The 20056-nt window shown below is 27.0% G+C and overlaps 3 protein-coding genes across 3 annotated transcripts; 1 reads left to right on the top strand and 2 right to left on the bottom strand.

Moving 5' to 3' along the window:
* Nucleotides 1-424: 424 nt before the first annotated feature.
* On the bottom strand, nucleotides 425-1815 carry LOC124820527 (MLP-like protein 43). Its single transcript, XM_047292238.2, has 2 exons — nucleotides 1609-1815; nucleotides 425-826 (listed from the first exon to the last, which is right to left on the bottom strand). Exons 1-2 carry the CDS (start codon nucleotides 1799-1801, stop codon nucleotides 558-560), a joined length of 462 nt encoding a protein of 153 aa, XP_047148194.2. The 5' UTR covers nucleotides 1802-1815; the 3' UTR covers nucleotides 425-557.
* Nucleotides 1816-4448: 2633 nt separating this feature from the next.
* On the bottom strand, nucleotides 4449-5960 carry LOC148201387 (MLP-like protein 34). Its single transcript, XM_088110060.1, has 2 exons — nucleotides 5768-5960; nucleotides 4449-4723 (listed from the first exon to the last, which is right to left on the bottom strand). Exons 1-2 carry the CDS (start codon nucleotides 5958-5960, stop codon nucleotides 4449-4451), a joined length of 468 nt encoding a protein of 155 aa, XP_087966186.1.
* Nucleotides 5961-8353: 2393 nt separating this feature from the next.
* On the top strand, nucleotides 8354-10318 carry LOC148201386 (delta-latroinsectotoxin-Lt1a protein). Its single transcript, XM_088110649.1, has 3 exons — nucleotides 8354-9129; nucleotides 9581-9766; nucleotides 9850-10318. Exons 1-3 carry the CDS (start codon nucleotides 8542-8544, stop codon nucleotides 10132-10134), a joined length of 1059 nt encoding a protein of 352 aa, XP_087966775.1. The 5' UTR covers nucleotides 8354-8541; the 3' UTR covers nucleotides 10135-10318.
* The last annotated feature ends 9738 nt before the right edge of the window (nucleotides 10319-20056 follow it).

Raw genomic sequence — 20056 nt, 5'->3', positions numbered from 1 at the left:
ACAGACATTATAAAATTAAAATAATTATAAAAAATAAAATTTAATACTTTAGAAAAAAAATGTTAAATAATATAAAATATTTGTGTGTTGAGGTATATTTTTGATATATTTATGTTTTGTTTAAGAATTACACACTCATGATAAACAATAATCATGACACACATAAAATTTTTATATTCATTTAATACTATCATTTATTATTTTTTACTCTTTTCTCTTTTAAAAATATAAAAAATTATTTTTATAATTATTTTATTTTTATATTGTGTATCAAATGTAAAAGTATAAATAAATGTAAAAGTACGTAATCCTATTATTACCAATAATAAAAGGTAAGATTTCAAAGTATTATTTCCCAAATTATAAACTTATAATTCCATGACTTACAAGAAGACACAATCACACGTAATAATACATCAACATAAAAAAAACATGTCTAGGTCAGCATTTTATTCATAGTTTGACATATAATTGATGTAATTAAGGGCAACTAAGGCCCATAAGACATCAAATTTTATTTATGAGATAGCAGTATGATGCATGACAGTGATTTAGAGCTAGTCCTTCTTAAGAAAATCACCAACTTTTTTGATGACCTCATTTCCAAATTGTAACATGGTAACAGGATCAGGAGTGTCATAGTTTTGTTTCTCGTACTCCAAAACCAGCTTTGTAACACTTCCATCTTCCTTTGGAATGAACTGCATCACAAACTTGAAGCTCTTATACTTTTGCAGCAGATCTCCCTCTATCACCTTGAAGCTTACTTTGCAGTTTTTTCTGTCTATGTCTCCGATCACCTCCTTTGCCACACAGTTATTTCCATCTGTTCTTATGCATATATAACGCAGATCATCATAGTAGTCTAAAACATGTCTAACCCTAATTAACCTAGTTCGGATTCTCTGTTGTTTTTTTTAGTATTATCCTTCTACTAAAGCTTTCAAAATACGATAATGTTAGTATATAAAAGAGTTTTAATATGTTTTAAAACAATATAAATTAATTATTTTAAAAGTAAAACAAACAAATAACACAAAAAATTAAGCAGAGAATCCGAATTCCAAACAGTCATCCCTCGTAATCAAGATGAAAAAAAATATGAAAAAGATTGCAAGAAATTGATGTTAATATAATTTTTATTTTTTGTATATTTAGCGACAACAATTTGATGTAAAAGATTGGAAATTAATAGATAGTAAATTATTCAACTTATTTTACCTGTTTTAAGCTTTTTATTAAAAAAAATAAAGTTTTATTAGTAAATATTTTGATGCATACTAGATTAACCACTTCGAATATTCTAATTAATTATATTAAGAAGCATACTTTAAGTAATTCAATTTTATTTATAAAATAAAATTTACACTAACTTATATATATTATAAATTTATTTTATTTATAGTCAAGATCTTTAACTAATTAACACAAAAATCATACTTAATCATACATAAAATTATTAATCTACTACAAATAACTCTTCAACTAATTATATATATTATTTTTTTAAGATAAAGTAAACTATATAGATGCTTTAAAAGTTTAAACATATATAGTAGAAATGCAAAAACAAATTGTTGATAAAATTAAAAGTGATAGTTGTCATACCATGCACGTACTTCCAAGAGATGATGGATCCTTGAGTGCCCCATTCACCTTCATTAATCTCAATGGATTTTACCTTCGTGGGAAAGACTTTGGCAATACAGTATGTTTTGTTGCAGAAAACATCAAATACCAGCTCAGCAGCTTCTTCAAGATAAACATTAGTTTCCAGCTTTTGAACTTGAGAGTTCGCCATCTTTCCTTATAACTCCTTCCAAGGTATGCAAAATGAGTGAACAATGCAGCTCTATATATATTTCTGGAAAAAAGTTTAATCATATCCAAACAAAGTTTAATCAATGTCTTAATAACCAGCTTCTTTAGGAGAGTTTTTAGATTTTTTTTCTCTCTCAATAAATTAAATGTAAAAATAGCTTACACAACATTTTTTTTATAATTTAAATCTTATATAAATAAAAGCATACTGTGAAAAAAATTATTTTATTAATATTTTTTTACAGTTAATATGTTAAGTTTTTTATTCTAACTTATAATCCATATTATCAGTAAATGTTACTTATTAATAGGTATTTCTATCACACTTAATTAATAAATATAACGAAAATTCAATTTTCAAAATAAACAATATCTGAAATGTGTAATGATTAATTCATCTTAATGATATCATTTAACTCGAAATTATAACAATAACGTTTCATATATGAAGTAAATATTTAAATTATTTTAAAACTAGACTCTTAAATTATGTGAAACTATCTGATGTAATAAAAAAATTGAATATAAAGTCTCACATTTTCTTTTTCAACTTTACTGTTAAGTTACTTTGAAAGACGTGTCTTAATTGATAATACAAAATTAAGTAATTGAAGAAATAAAGAAAACTTTTTTTAAAAAACTAATTTAATATATTCTTTTTCACTTATTATTTATTTAGGTGGTCTTTCTTGTTTTACTTTTCTCTTTCTTACCAAATAAAACCAAAGTTTTTGGAGATATCAAAACAAGAATTTGCAAGGCATCTTCTTTCCTCTAGAGAATGTGGTTAGGACGAAGATGCTGCCAACAAAAGATCCCTGCGTACTCACAGCATAAAGGGATTAATCTAATCATGAAATAAATTTCTAGGGAAAACGAGAAACAAAACTATGGTATATATTAATGAGTTAATACTATTTTTAGTTAATGAGTTAATTAATGATTATCTCTATTTCTCATCATGTGTGAATTGGTTTACTCAAAACAATAAATGTGATTTAATAATAACAATTTAGGAGAAAGAAAATACTAAAAAATCTGTTTGGTTCATAGTGTATAAGTTGATGAGAGTTTAATTTTTTCCAAAGTCTAATTTTTTTTTTTCTCAATGTTTAAAGAATGCAAATTTTCCAAATTTATATAACTTAATGTCACACCGATTCTTGTAAAATATAATTTAGTGTTAAGTTAACCTTTTTTAAATAGAAAAAACCTTTTGTAAAATTTAACAATAAAATATATTCATTACATTTTTACCATTTAATATTTAAATAAGAAATTTCGCTCTTTTAATTAATCGTATCACATCACTTTACTATTTTTCGTAAAAAGAATTATCACATGAACCACTTGGCTCTAAAAAAGATGGAAGAAACACTGAAAGATGTGTCCTAATGTAAAATCAAATGATTCCAAAGGAATACAAAGAAATACTTTATAATTTTTTTTCTGCTTATTCTTTAATTTAGGTGCTCTTTCTTCTTTTACTTCTATTCTTTCTTAACAAATAAACAAGTTTTTGGAGATATCAACACTTTCTTTCTTTTAGAGAATGTGATTAGGACGAAGATGCTGCCAATAAAATATCCCTGCTCTTCTCTCTATATATAGGGATTAATCTCATGAAATAAAACTTTAGAGAAGAAGAAATAGAAAATTATAGTATGCACTTTGTTTTTCAATGTATAAGTCCTTCTTTATGATTTTTAAATATTATTATATTTGGATTTTGGTTGAACTAATTTTTAAATAAAAGATATCTTTAGAATCAATTATCATATTTTGAGATATTATTTGTTTTCAAGCATTAATTTTGTCACAGTTTTTTTAAAGATGTTTTGAAAGATGAATGGAAAAAAATATTTAAATTACTTTAGGCGTCGACTATTAGATGATGTGAGATTATTAAATATGATAGAAATAAAAAGATTGTGAAATCTATGTTTTATTCAAAGAAAAATTTTAAATAGATAAAAGATAAACATTTATTCTTTATTTTATTCAAAATTTTATTTCTTTGAATTTACTCTGTTTGTAAAATCTTTTGTTTAATACCTATTTTGATCCCTATATTTTGTTAGTTTTATTTAAGATTGTCCTCGAGTTTTTTTAGCGTTCAAAGTGGTCCATTCTTTTGTAAAAATTGATCAATTTGATCTTTTTCGCTAACGACATTTAAATCATTAAGGGCGTAATGTCCACCTTAGCCAATATTTAATGAGCTGTCAATTTTTAAAATACGTGGCAAGATAAGACCTATGATTCTTTATTAATTTTTGTTGTTGTCCATATATAGAGTTCCTTTAAAATGAATTGATTCTTTTGATATATTAAAAAAAAATTAATAGATTTTAAAACATAAAAAATGAACATCATATTTTGAAGACAAAATAGAAAAACAACACCAAAAATTCATTATAGAAAGAAATAATAAACTACATTAGACAATATTTTATTTGATAGAGAGAAAAATAAAACTCGAAATAAGGAATATGAGAATGACTTTAATGCAAATGTTTTTTTCTTCAACTTCTTCTTAAACATGTTCAGAAGATCATCTTTTATCGAATTTTTTATTTTTAAAGATGATTTATCTTAAAATTCATATCACTTAGAAGATTTTTTTATCAGTTGAATTTGTGAGTAAGGTATGCATTAATTTTGTTGTTGATCTGAAGTGTAATTTGCAATATGGCATGAGGATCAGGAATTTGATGTCTCTGTTTCTGATATTCAAAGACACAATGCACTGTGCTTCCTTTTTCCTTTGGAGTAACTTGTATCATAATCTTGAAGCTCTTGTAATGTTTCAGCAGTTCTCCTTCAATAACCCTAAAGCTTATTTTCTTCTTTTCTTTGTCAATATCTTCCAGCATCTCCTTAACCACACTAACTTTTCCCTCTTTTGTTCTCCAATATAAAACACACATTTTATAGTAAGACTTCAAATCAAACCCTATATAATTTTATTTATAACATGTATACATTTCATTATATATATATAGTAAAAGAAAAAAGAAAAAAAATTGTTTTATTAAAGTAAAACTAGTTCATGAGTAAACTATTTATTTGTTAAAACTTTCTTATGTACTTTTTAAGTTCTTATTAATTTTTTATTTAAATATAAGTTAATTTTAGTTTATGAAGAATTTTATTTTTTTTTTCACCTTTTTTCTAGTGCCCAGAATGAAATTTTGTATAAATAAAACCTTACAATTGATATCTAATAAACTGCTTGCTTGTACTTTCTATTTTGAATTCCACATTTGAAAAAAAATACACATTGGACACTAATTAAAGTTTATTGAGTGTGATTCAATTCATTTTTATATTTTAAAATATATTAACTTTTTTAATATATCAAATCAGTATATTACAGAACAAAAGATAGTAAGAAAAATCAACAGAAAACTTGAACGCATAATAAGGTAAAATGAAGTACAATAAGTAAAAAAAAACCTAGATTTTATTTGAGAAAAGAAAATAAGAAAAACATATTTTTCTCAAGCAGATTCTATTATCAATTAAGTATATTGAGGTATACATAATTTAGTAACGAACAATTTTGCTACGAATTGATTATAATTTATTATTTATTTAATAAAACAAATAATTGAACAACTTCTTTGTATTTTAAAATAACTATCTTTTTTGTAAATAATCACGCGATATAATTTTTTAAGCGTTATTCTTTCAAAATTATATATATATATATATATATATATATATATATATATATATTTAAATTATATTATTTTAATGTTTTTTTTAATATCAGTCTTATAAAATTACGAAACTATATGATTTTGATGTAGTTTTTGCTAGTATAAATAATATTGATTAATAAGAAATTGAAGTGAGCAAATATTATAATAATTAGCACTGTAAATTTGATATTTTTAATATGAATATTAATGATAGAAAATGGAAGGTAAAATTGACATACCATGTAAATAATTCCAGGATATGATAGATCCCTGAGTACCCCATTGCCCTTTATGAATTTGAACAGAGAGTAAATTCTGAGGGGAAATGGTGGGAATTTGGTGTGTCTTGTTGCATAGAATATCATAGAATTTCTCAGCAGAAGCTTTCATACTGACTTTAGTTTCCAGCTTTTGAACTTCACAATATGCCATTGATCAACACTTATAATTATTATGCCACACAAATATGCCTCTTTTATAGCTGAAAAATCACTGATTATGGACATTATCTTAATAATAATTAGGAGAATAATGTTCTATGGCAGTTTAATTAGCTTTAATTAATCTTAATTTTTAAATATTGTATTGGTTAGTTGTTATGGAATTTGTGCCTGGAAATGTCACCAGCACCACTGTTAGAGGAAGCATGTGCTTTTTTTGTTTTTCAGATTCTAGCAAGGATAAAGATGATGCCATCTGTATTTTTTATTTGCCTATCTTATATGCGATGATCATCATGATAATTTTTTTTTTCTAATAAAAGATATGGTTTGCAGAATAATAAATTCTGGTAGTTAAACAAGGTATGTAGAAATAACTAAAATTTGTAGAAACAAGGTATGTAGAAATAATTATATGAAGAAATTTGTTATAAACTATTGTACTATCAACAATGTAACTTGATATGCTGAGAGTTTGAGTCTCCTTTTCCTTAGCATCACTTTCAGTATTTTAAAAAGAGTTCAGACTGACCGAATCATATTGCCCCTCTTTGGATCCATCCATGCTCACACATTACCCCTCAATGATTAACTATAAAGCTTCTAACTTTTTATTTTTTTATGAAGAACAAGATTTATTTACAATTAACATAAATATAAACTAATATAATCCTATTTTATAATATTAAATTAAATTTAACGTAATAAAAATTAAATAACACTATATGAAACAAACTTCCAAAGTTAAGGCACATAAACATAAGAGCAAACTTTTTCATCGCCCAATCAATAAAATTAATCACCCATCATAAAAAGAAAAATGTAAGGATCATAAAAGGTTTTATTGCTAAGGATGAACACATATAGTTATATATATATATATATTCCTTTGGCATGTATGATGATGATAGTATAGGTGTGATCCATAATGTCTTGGTACAAAAGCAAAAGATACCCTCTTCATTAGTTTATTTTGCTCAATGTTCTCATTGTTATCTTACAATCATTACAATATATATGGCCAACATGGACAACAATCTATGTTTTTCACTTCAAAAGGAAGAAATGTTTATTAAATTGTATCCCTACTTCACTCTTAATATTTTCCTCACTTTTCCACTTTTCTAAATCTAAGCTTCATCCAACATTTCTATGTTTTTGCATAAACTTCTCTATCTAATATATTGTGAAAGAAATTAATCCATAAGCAATACCACGAGATATATAATTAATTAGTATGTTCGAACAATTTTTTCTATAAAAACTTTTAAGATAAAAAAAATCATAAATTAAAACTTTCTAAACTTATAATTTCTTTTTATAAAAAAATTGTATGGAGAGAAAGTTTGAATCTTGGAAAACGTAATACCGCATGTGAAAATATTTGAGCACGAGCTTTAGCAAAGGTGGATCAATTTTCAATCAAATCAAATTAACATTGGGATGAGGGATTACTTATAGTGTGTAAATGCTAATTAACGTGGAAAATTGAAATATGTCTTAGCTAGAGAAGGAGCAATGAAAGAATACCTTTTTCAAAATATGAAAATGGAGTATTTATTTTATTTTATTTTATTTTATGGATCATGATTGCTAGCTAACATTCAAATGTCTCGAGTTCCGAATCCAGATATTATAAAAGTGTAGAGATTATTTTACTTAATTATTTTCTTCACTTGAACGCTAATCTTTAGATATTTTTTGGAAGGAGTAAAAAATGAATAAACAGATAAAGAGATGAGATGAAGTTATATATATATATATATATATATATAGTAAAGAGAAATTATAGAAGAGTGATTGTTTATTTCACCTTTTATTTTTCTTTTACAATTTAATAGTTCTAAAAAAAGCAATCCATTTTTAGTAATTAAATTATAATTAAACCATGAAAAAATAAAATAAAATACGGCATTAAATAGTATTATCCTTTAGGGTTAGATCTGAACCTTTTGCAGAACATTAGAACGAGGAAACATTATAGTTAAAGCGTGCTTACTTTGCTATCATTTGTTGGATGTGAAAAGACAAACAATTCGGTGTAAAGCAAAATTAATTAATGCCTCATAGGAGGCACAATATGCAAACTTTTCCGTAATAAATGGATTAATTGAATTTACTTTCCCTAATAAAAAAATTCGTTTTTATTTATTAACTTTTCTTTTATTAAATATTACACAATAATAATAATAATAATAGTTATAAGTAACTTACTAATTTTTTTAGGTGTTTTTAACCATGTTTGGAATTGATATTTTTTTAACCATGAAGATGAAGTTGACACTTTAGGAACAAAATAAGTGATTAAAGTTACAAATATATGTATATATATTGAAGCAAGTGATATTTGTAATAAGAAGCAACAATTATGTTCCTCCATTGCACTCATGTCCCTTAATGAACACCTAAAGCATTACTATAACTTTAGGCATGAAGAAAAAAAATGCCCTACACCTTGCCACTCCTTCATAATGCAACCCTTCTCTTTATCCCTTTTAAAAACCTCTCCCTCCATAGCCTCTTTCTCCATGTAAGAAAAAACACTCACACTCACAACACAAACACCCACAATAATGTCCAACCATAATGCAATGCACCACAACAACGTTGTCGAAGACCATGAGACTCTCATCTATCAAACCTATCCATGTCCGTATTACGTTCAAAGCCCCTCTACTCTTTCCCATGCCAACAGTGCCGACATTCGCATCCAAAACGATCCCGAATCAACCTTTCATTCTCCTATCCGTTCTGAAACTCATCCTTTAAACCCTACTCACGAAGAGGACGAAGGTTCACGCTTCGCTCTCTGTCGTTACACTTCCTCTCGTGGCTCCAGTCACTCTTTCTCACATCATAAAAAAGTTTCTTATGATGGGAGTCATGTCACCGTCACTGAAAATGGCGACGTCAATCGTTTTGCTGTTGTTAAAGGTGATAACGAGAGAAATGAAAGTGAAAGTATGGGAGAAGGGTCGTTTTTTGAATATTATTATGGGGAGAGAAAAGGAGGGTGGAAGAGGTATTTTTCTTATAGAAACTCCGATTCTTGTGCATGGATTTGGTTGCAAATGTGGTGGAGAATTTTGGTGAGCTTTGGAATTGCTTTGCTTGTGTTCTACATTGCTACAAAACCTCCATCACCTAATGTCTCCGTTGAGGTAAGTACACTAATTTTCTGTAAGATGAACCAGTGATTAATTGAAAAGAAAACAAGCTAAGCAATAGTGTTATTTCTAGTTATATAATTTGAGCATTAGCATATACATATACATACATATATATATATATATATATATATATATATATATATATATAGAATAAAGAAAAACATGTTAATTAGAGTACTGATTTCTCTTCCAAATTTCAAAAAATGAAAGTAGGTAGCAATGTAGGTCCAATCATTGCGTAAAATTAGATATATAGATGTGTTTATCTGCTTCATCTTTTTGCTATAACTTTCATCATGTACTTTCTATCTTTTGACTGTTGGTTGTGTTGCAGCTATCATAACCAAAACTGTACCAAAAATAGTATTACAAAAACTTTAACATATTATATAAAGTATATATATATATATACACTGTTTTATGTTGGTTGGTTAATTTGCAGATTGCAAGGTTTTCAGAATTTAAACTAGCAGAAGGGGTGGACAGAAGTGGAGTGACAACGAAGATTCTGAGCTGTAACTGTTCGTTGAATTTAATGATAGAGAATAAATCAAGGTTGTTTGGTCTTCACATTCGTCCTCCCACCATGGACATGAAATTTTCCAACTTACCCTTTGCATTTTCTAATGTAAGTATACGTACGTACCCTAATCAAATATCATTAGACAATAGAATTTGATGATGAGGTGCTTAGGAAGTTGAATAATGCAGGCGCCTGAGCTGTATGCTGAGAGTGGTTTAACGATCTTTGCACTGCAATTGGGAGCAAAGAACAAGGCAATGTATGGTGCAGGAAGAAGCATGGAAGATATGCTAGATTCTGGAAGAGGATTGCCTCTGGTAATTCGTGTAATCTTGAGCTCTAGTTTCAAAGTTGTTCCAACCCTAATAAAGCCAACCTTCCATCACCATGTTCAATGTTTCGTGCTTCTCAAGAAGACTTATGATAAGAAACATCGAACCCAAGAATTCCATAGCACCTGTGCTTTGAACTAAGTTCTTCATTCGTTGCTCGATGTTCTTGAGCTCTACACACATTATTGTATGATAATTGAACTTTCCTTTTATTATATAACTTTTAAATTAATATATTTTTAAGTTAGTATTTACAATTAAGAAAAACATTAAAATGATGTTGTCTTGTTTTCAAAAAAATAGTTCCTTAGACATACTTAATGATACAATTATTTCTTTCAATTCTCCACCCCATGTTTTAATTTATATTTTATTTAATTATAAGTAACACTAAAATATATCATATCTTAATTTAGGTTATTTAGCATTAACGAGATTAAAGATTTAACACTATCTCATCGATAAAAAATAAAGTAAAATACAAATGTTTATTCCATGATTCCGCAACACAAAGCATGGTGAAGAGAGTAATGGTGGGGGTGGCAGCAGCAAGGGATAACAGCGAGGGGGACAGTTTTGTCCGTTGAACACTCTAATGGAGGAGCAGGAGGAAACCATGTGGTGCAAAACGGAAAAGCCACATGGGCTGGGTTGATATGTTTAACTACAAGCCCAAAAATGGGTCCAACGTCTAGGGAAAAAACGGTACAAATTACATGGTCATAAAAAAAACAAGTAGGTCAATATGCATGTAAAAAACTATAGGTTATTGTAGAAGAATTTATTATAGAACACATTTATAAAAAAGTTTACACTTTAAAAATTTAATTTCTACCATTCAAATGACTAATTTTTTAACTGGTCAAACGTCAAATAAGATTGAACTTATTTATATTTTAATACTAATTAATAAAGTTATCTTAGATTTCTTTAATAAAAATTTATGAGTATTGTGGCTATGGTAAGAGAAAGTTTAATATCATAAAATTAAAGTTTTATAAAAGAATGATATTTTGAATTAAAGTTATGGTAAAGTTGGAAATAAAAATTTGGTTGATACACTTAAGATAAACCATCATCAATAATATTTGAATAGAATAATGATAAAAAAAAACTACTTCTATATATATATATATATATATATATATATATATATATATATATATATATATATATATATATATATATGAGACAATAATTAATAATGATTTATTCCACACTGTTAACACTAATTTCTTTTTTTTAAATAAAAATTTTAATGTTAACGATAAAACAAGTATTTTTTTTTTCATTATTCCCCATTAATGATCTCTTTTCATTAAAAAAAAGTTAATAAATTAGTTTAAGATTTTGATTTTTTTCAATAGGGAAATAGAAATCAACTTTCAACTTCAATATAAAATCATAATTGAAGATACTAATTTATAAAAAAAGAATCGGTCTCTTTGATTAAAGAAGTACTATATCTTTTTTATTACAAAAAGAAATGTTATGCATTTTTGGAAATTAACTCTTTATTTTTTAATTACGGACTAAAGTAACGGGTGATGTTATATATATATATATATATATATATATATATATATATATATATATATATATATATATATATATTAATTCATAAGTTATAATAATAGGAAATTATTATTTTTATTTTATTTGATTACTTTTTTAAGCTCCTAATCCTATTTAATTAAAATAGTGTGTGACTAATAAAAACATTAGACCTATTATTTTGAGAATAAAAAAGATTCACCACTACTCCACTTGTATTCACCAAAATACTCCACTAGTCCACTTGCAATATTTTGTTCCCATAATTATAAATTATTTCTAACGTTTCATAAAAAATAATTATACAACTTTATCATATCATTAAATACTTAATCATAATATCGTAAAGATAAACTTAAATGATATTGTACTCCCTATTTAATATTATTTACATATGTAAATCAAAAAGTTAAATAACACTATATTCGTTACTATTATTTTCTTTTAAAATGTGATTAGAAGTGCTTTGTACATCAACAATTTTTAAAAGCACAGATAATTTTGGTCTGCAATTTAGTGATATTATTATTATTATTGAATATTTATATGTAATTATCGGGAGAGTTTTGTCACTTATATGAGTTCTATCAACTTGAATCATAATTATTTCTTTTGTGAAACACACTTGTAGTTTTCAAAAAAATGTTCAAGTTCTTATTGATAAATATTTTTTCACTAATAATAGAAATTAAATGACTATATATAATCCGCGTTACTTAATATGCGTAACTTAATATAGTAATTCAAAATTAAATCGACAATAATTATACATCAACATAAATTCTTGTAGTAACTATTATAAATATTCGATCTGTTTTCTGTCTACATTTATAAGTTAATTTTTAATTTAAAAGAATTGACATAATGTTTAACTGTTTTTATTTTTAAATATTCACCAAAAAGCAAAGAAAAAGGTTGTGTTTAATATTTCTATAAATATTTAAAAATAGAAAACAAATAAAATTAAGATAAACTAAAAGTAAAACAGAAAACAAAAATAGAAGTAATGTATTTTCCATGTGAAAGAATTAAGAGGAAATAAAAAAGGGATTTCAATCTTTTGATAGACAAAGTATAAGTTTTTTGTAAAAAAAGAAAAAAAAAGCTTACAATGAAAGGGAATAAAATTGATTTGTGTAAGTAGATTTTTGTTAGAAAGTTAATTATTGTTTTGCATTATGATTTGGTAAATGAAGGTAGAAAGAAAAGAAGAGTTGGAAAAGATATAAAGATGAATGTAATTGATTTGAAGAAAGAATGTTGAAGAGTGAAGGGTACAAGAGAATAGAATTAATGTCAAATGGTGTGAAGCTTTTTGAAGAGATGTTGAGTTTCAAGCCCTAGAAAGAGTTGTTGTATGTCAAATCCATCATCAATGTTGGCAACATTACGACATCAATTTCCTCTCAGCGTGCCAAGATCAAGATATTTTTCTAGCAGACCACTTCAATTTTTTGAAAATGGAGACTATCCACTTCCATTATCTTTCTAAAGTTTTATGGCAAAGAACCACAGACCAAAACCAAACACATCAACAATTACGATGTTAGCTGGAATTTCATTCTAATAACACGTGCACCAAAATATTATATCTATGGTTCATTATATGTCTAATTTTAGACGGTTAGAATAAGATGTCAATGTTATTTATGACGAGATGAAATAATTGGCATAAAAATAAAACAACATTATCATTTAAAGGTGGTTGGTACATAAGATGATACTAAGAACTCTTTAGCTCAAGTGGTGAAATATGTGATGAAGCTTGTGATGGAGATTATGATAGAGTCTATGGTTAAACCTGTGGTGAAGGTCTAACTTATTACTGAGTCACAACTTGAACTAGTCGTGGATAATAATGATAATATTAGTATTGTAAATTGATCCTCTCTTATTAAAAATTCAAATGGTGATGTAAGTGAAATTTGATTCCTTGACTGATATGCTTTCTTTGGAGAATATCACTTTCATCGTGAATAGTTTGTAGGGTTTACAATAATTAGATTCAACTCATAGTAGTTCAATGACGATTAATATTTTAACATGTAAGGAAGTTCGTAGTTGGTAGGGTTAAGAAAAAAAAATTCATATACTACATCCTCCAAAGCAAAATCCTCAAAAAAATTGAAGACTTTTTTTGGAATGTGTGAGCATTGAAAATGATAAATTTGCTAATATGTTGAGGAATTTATGGAGTTAAAAGCATGAAATGATTTTCATAAAAGGGTTTTTTTCATAACAGGTTCTTTTTGGCTATGTGTATGATTTAACTTTATGGCTTAATAAGTGATTTAATCATCTGATTTGTTGGTTTGATTTACTTTAGTCCTCTTATTATATTTTACTTCAATTTAGTTTCTATTTTTTAAAAAAGGTTTAATTTGATCATTTTTGTTAAGTTGTGTTAACATTATGTATGTATATATCATGGTTGTTCCACATGGTAGTGGAAGTGTCACATGTTAGTGTTACTACCACATAACATGTGGCAGTTTGTCTTTTTAAATTAAAAAAATTTAAAAATTTAAAATTTTTACAAATTGACATGTGATATGTATGGATACGACATTAATGTCAACTTAAAATAAATGATCAAATTGAACCTTTTAAAAAAAATAGAAGGACTAAATTGAACCTAAATTAAATAAGGGATCAAAATGAACAAAACCAACAAATTAAAGGACTAAATCTCAAATTATTCCTAACTTTACCATGGGTTTGGTGTGGTCCCCTATGTTTTGCTTTCCTTCTTTTATTCTCCTTTTGTTTTTAATAGGATTGACAAAATAGTATAATGACACTAATGTGGCAATGACACTAATGTCTAACATGATCTTATATGAAAATAGGATTGACAAAATAGTATAATTGTGAAGCCTAACATGACCTTAGTTAAAAATAAGATTGAAGAAAATGTTGCTCCAATGGTTCAAAAGCAAGATCGATTGTTTTTTATAATTCCTAAACATATTGTAGAGTAATATTGGTAGTTACTAGAGTGTATTGGATATTTGTTGAGTCTAAATGTTATATAAAGCCAAGCAAAATTTTCTTTGAAACTAATTTGATCTTAACATAATTAATTAAATTAGGTAAGACACGAAATGAATTTCTTTTGAACATAAAACTTTCATAACCATTTTCTTAATCAATTAGGATCCTACGTAATAGATTAAGTTAGTTTTTAAACAAGAAAACTAATTTATCGTCAAATTTAATCAAAGGTATGTAGATAGTTGATTGTGTTATGTAGATAATTTTCTATTCAAACATAATAATAATTATATTATTTATTTTATAATAAAAACATTAAATAAAAAGGAACTTACCTACACGGGTCTTGAACTAGTTTTACAGAAAGATTAAACACTAAAATCTCATTTAATTTAAAAATATTGTTCTTAGTCTGAAATTATTATTGAATAAACATGTTTGATTGAATTATGCATGGTTTGATTATTTTAGAAATATGATGATGTTTAATGAGTTTGTACTTTAAAGATGCTAAGTCTGAAAGCATATATGCAACAGGAAAATTATTTCCCACCAATCTGGTAACTGATATTGATATGATCACAGACATTGCGCGCATGGATCCATTGTTTAAAACCGGACGAGTTTCGTACACACAAAATTCAACTCAAATTATAATTCATCTAAATAATGGGCTAAGCCACAAATCTAGGGTTTCGTGGCCGACAATCCACAAATAATCTTTATTTTCATTATCATTTTCGTTTCTAGATAGACACAGATGCCTAAACCCCATTCAACCCAATCAAAATCAACTGCTTTCGTGATATGACACATGCTAGGTTGTGAGAGGAAGGTTATCCTACGGTGCGAGATGTTTCTGTTGGGAATCTAAGTGTAAGTCTAAGTTTTACATTAGATAAAAATGAGATGAAAGATCCATTAACCTATTGACTTAAGGTTTTGGGTAAAAAGTGGTGTCAATTTCTTATATAATTAGTTCGGATGTTATTGGTGTTTGTGTAATCGACAATAGACCTCCTCTCAAAAGACTCAACCGTTTTGATCGTGGAAGCTAGTATATTTATATATTAATTGGATTTAATAAGTTTAGATTCATAATTACTAATTATTTTTAATATTTTAGGGTTTGTTTTAATAATTATACTTTATATTAATATAACAGATTAAACAAAACGAATCAAAGTATTCACTATTCAAAACTTCAATTAAACTTATCAATTGATGAATTATAGGACATCAATTTGTAAATTATTATGTACTTTACAATAATAATTATGTATTTTATAATAATAATTATTTGTTAAAAATCTTACATCAAAATAAGATCAATTTATAATATATAAATTAATATAAATTTTATCTAAGTCAGTTTTGTGGAATTGAGTTAAAGGTATAATTTACTTCTTAACAAGATATTAGAACTTATTCTAACTAAATTTATATTTGATAGACGTGTTAAACTTAAATCGACTTTTTAACCATCTTTACCTACTCTTCTTTCATTTTTTAATTATCCATTTAAAAAATAATGCATCTTATATCAAAGAAATTGATATTTCAATAAACATGTTATTTCCTATTAACATCTAAAATTAGTTTTTAATTCATACATAAACTAATTTCATCTTATGAAAATATAATTTCAACTTTTTTTGCTATTGAAATTTGAGGTAAATGGTTTTTTGTCTCCCAAAACTAAAATAAAATATCATTTTTGTTTTCTAAAATTAAAAATTAACGTTTTTAATCTTGAAATCAAATATTAACAAAACAAAATGCTGGTGATTAAAATGGTCATGTTTCAAATATGGGGAATATTACATCACCCTCTTCTTTTAATATTATGGATAATGATACTTTGACAATATTTTTTGACAATATTTTAACATTATTTACATATCATTCTGTGATTGATCCAAAATTATTCTAGAATCAATAATAATAATCATAAACACCAACATAGACCAATCACAGAATGACATATAGATGATATTAAAATGTTGTTAAAAAAATATTGTCAAAATATCGTTATCCTAATACTGTTAACAGCGTCTAATTCTAGAGACTTAAAGCTATACTTTTAAAATTCAATAAGTTAAATAATTTCTTTTGAAATTGTATTTAATTAAAACCGAATTATCCAAAAATTTGGACAACTAAATATCTTAACCAAAGCTTCCGTACATCCTATCACCATCGAAGCCCTTAATTGACTTTGGAAATTAGTTTAGTACGGTTCTCTTTTACTCCATTACCTATTTCAACAGTCAAATATCACTCAAAAATTAACTATAAAGAATCAATTTTTTTAGTCATTTTTTCAAAATCATTATTAGTATTTTTTATGTTGTTTGTTTCTCTTTCAACAATATCATTTGAAGTTGTTTAATTTTAATTACTAAAATGAAAGCATATTTTAATTTTTAAAATTTCATATGATTAGATGAAAACATGATTATAGATTATGATTTTTTTAATAACTCTAGCTTATGTAGTCATAAATAGACTATAATTTTTTCATGAAGAACTGTAGTTATTATGTATTCTAAGATAAAGTTAGAAACTGTAATTCTTTCTTTTCTACTATATTTGGATATATTAAAGTTTATTAATTATAGTTTAACATAAAAAATAATCATAATTATATTCTTTCACTGCATTAGTGAAAATTTGATAATTCTATAAAATTAATAATGAAACAAATTAAAATTTTATTTTACATTCATAAAAGTTAAAGTGGAAATTTGATGTTTACTATTGAAGATTATTTCACCCTACGAAATGATTATGCAGTACAAGGCTTTTTTGAATAAGGGATCAAATATTGTGATGATTAAAAATTTGATAAGACTGCTTGATATTTATTTGTCTTTTCTCATCCATATTCTAATCAAAAGATTGTCTTATCTTTATGCATTCATAACATTCAATTAGTTTTTTCTTAAACAAAGTTATTTTATGTAAATAAAATAATTTAATTTTTTTAAAAAATAAAATTGACTTCATATATTAATTTATATCAAATTTCTTACGCTAGTGTTTTAATTGAAATATTAGAAATAATATAATGTAACTTTTTAACATACTCGTTTTTATTAGTTAAAATTATTAAAAGTTATCAAATTCTACGAGTTACACAATTTGTTTAACAATTCTGTCTTCTGTTTTCTTTTTATATATAATACGATTTTTAACACGTATAAATTAATTTTAATTTATCAAATCCTTTATCTTTTTCCCTTCTTTACTAGTAAGGAATTTGTTTACTACCTCTATATTTTTATATAAGATAACTTCCCTTATAAATTGTAACATCCCAAAAATATAGCATAAAACTATATACAAGTGTCATCATTCTATAATATGGTAAAACAATTACTGGAAAATTAAGTTAACCTTACAGTTATTACAAAATAACCATAAAATTTAAAACTTTACAGAAGTCCTACACTATTCCAAAACTATGTACTCGAACGGTTTATACAAAACTATTCACAAGACCGAACGGTCTTGTACTAAGCCGAGGGGTCCTCTCCTTCCAAGGACTGCTCCACCGAGAGCTCCTCTCCAACTGCTCACACTCACAGGGTGATCATTTCAAAAGAAGAACCGAACAGGAAACATGGACAAAACAGGAAATAAGGGTAAGCTAATGTAATTTAATTGTATACACGTACATACATTTCGCACAAGTCCAAACAATGCAATACTGAACACTACAACATACCAAAACCGAATACAAGCAAGCATATAAAAACCAAACATTATACTCATGCATAGACTGAACACCATAATTCATACATAGTCCGAACACCTAATTTGACCATCCGGATTGTATGAATGTGTAGCTACAAGCGTTTTTGCACTTGTGGTGGTGAAACAACAAGACCCCCATCAAGCTACCCCACAAGGTTAGTCTAGTGAAGATTACCTCTTTACCTTGAGGTTAAAGGACCTCCCGCCACTCTCACACATGAGTTACTCCTCTCTACTTGAGAACAAGTAATCACAGAATATCAGGATACACCAACTTTACCCACATTCATGCTTTACAATTCCAATACCATCCACGAGACATTCCTCCTTGGAATTCTCTTCCACATTACTTGAAAACATAAATTATCATCAATTATCATAGCATGTCATTCACCAATTATATACTCACTCATAAGATTGAAAACCCGATGAACATTAGAGACCAAACAGTTTCTCACCACCCCAAAGGATATGACTGAACACTAACACTAGCATAACTACTAGTATAAGACCGAGCGTTCATAAGAAATCACCCACCCACCTAAGACCGAACAATCATGAACGGGTAAGACTACAAGGAGACCAAACCCAGTTAATGACCGAGTACCTGAACCTGGCCGAACGGCCAATCAGTGCATGGTCGAGCGGTCAACAGCGCACACTTCGCGTTCTGTATCATTTTGCAGAATTACGAAGAACACCAGAATTTACCCAAAACCCAATATTCTTCCTACTTCTAATCCTCCAACCATGATTTCTACACCACTTCAAACCTATCTATGAGTACCTCAAGATCTCTAACCTTCCTTCACCAAATTTCACCCAAAAACACACCAAGAATCTGCATAAACTCAACTCAAGAACCCAAAATCAGATTTTACCACTTTTGTACATTTTTTACCATCTTAACTATTCTAACCGGTCACCATGCACTTGTTCAAACTCACCTCACTGCCAAAAACCACTCCCAACCTCTAACTCTCATTTTCATCCTCTCACTTCCTCAAATTGATACTGGCCGAACACTTTTTCTGCATAATACTCCCCAAATCCAGTTCATAGAGTTCAGTCCTCACATTCAATCAAAAATAGAAATTCAACATGCATCTCAATCAATCATACAATTCATTACAAACATATAAACATACAAGTTAAATTATTTAGCTTCCCTTACCTCTTAACTGGACCGAAAGCTCACAATTGTAGAAACTCGCTCACCACCAAAAATTCTATAAACTTATGGTCCACCGATTAATGGAAATAGACCAACCAAAAGACCAGAAATGTGATCAGAATTTAAGAGAAGAAGATGATAAACACATTCAACCAGAAACTTAGCTTGCATGTGTCAGAAAACAGAACTTCTAAGAAGAGAATGAACTTACCAGCTTAAAACAACCACTTGATCGGTTCAAAAGAAAACTCTTGACATCAGGAAGACTCAGGCACGACCTGATTGATGATCAAATGAAGAGAAGTGAGAATTTTCTTAGAGAGAATTTGTAGAGAGAAGGAGGAGAAATGAAAATCAGAAACTTGGAGAGAAGAAGTGTATGCAGAGGAGAGTATCACGAAATTTTGAAAAGTTCCTTTATATACTACCGTCAAAAACCGATTGGTCCAATCAGCTACATACACTTGTCTTTCACTTTCTCTGAATTTCTGAATCCTTACATGAATCATAGTAAATTAATTTAAAAACAAATGAGTATTAAAATATTTTGTTTTTAGTAAAACAAAAAGTACATATAATTTT

This window comes from Vigna umbellata, chromosome 3, assembly GCF_029865625.1.
Source record: "Vigna umbellata cultivar VRB3 chromosome 3, Vumbellata_1.0, whole genome shotgun sequence".
NCBI classification, from domain to species: domain Eukaryota; kingdom Viridiplantae; phylum Streptophyta; class Magnoliopsida; order Fabales; family Fabaceae; genus Vigna; species Vigna umbellata.
This window is presented reverse-complemented; position numbering and strand designations above follow the sequence as displayed.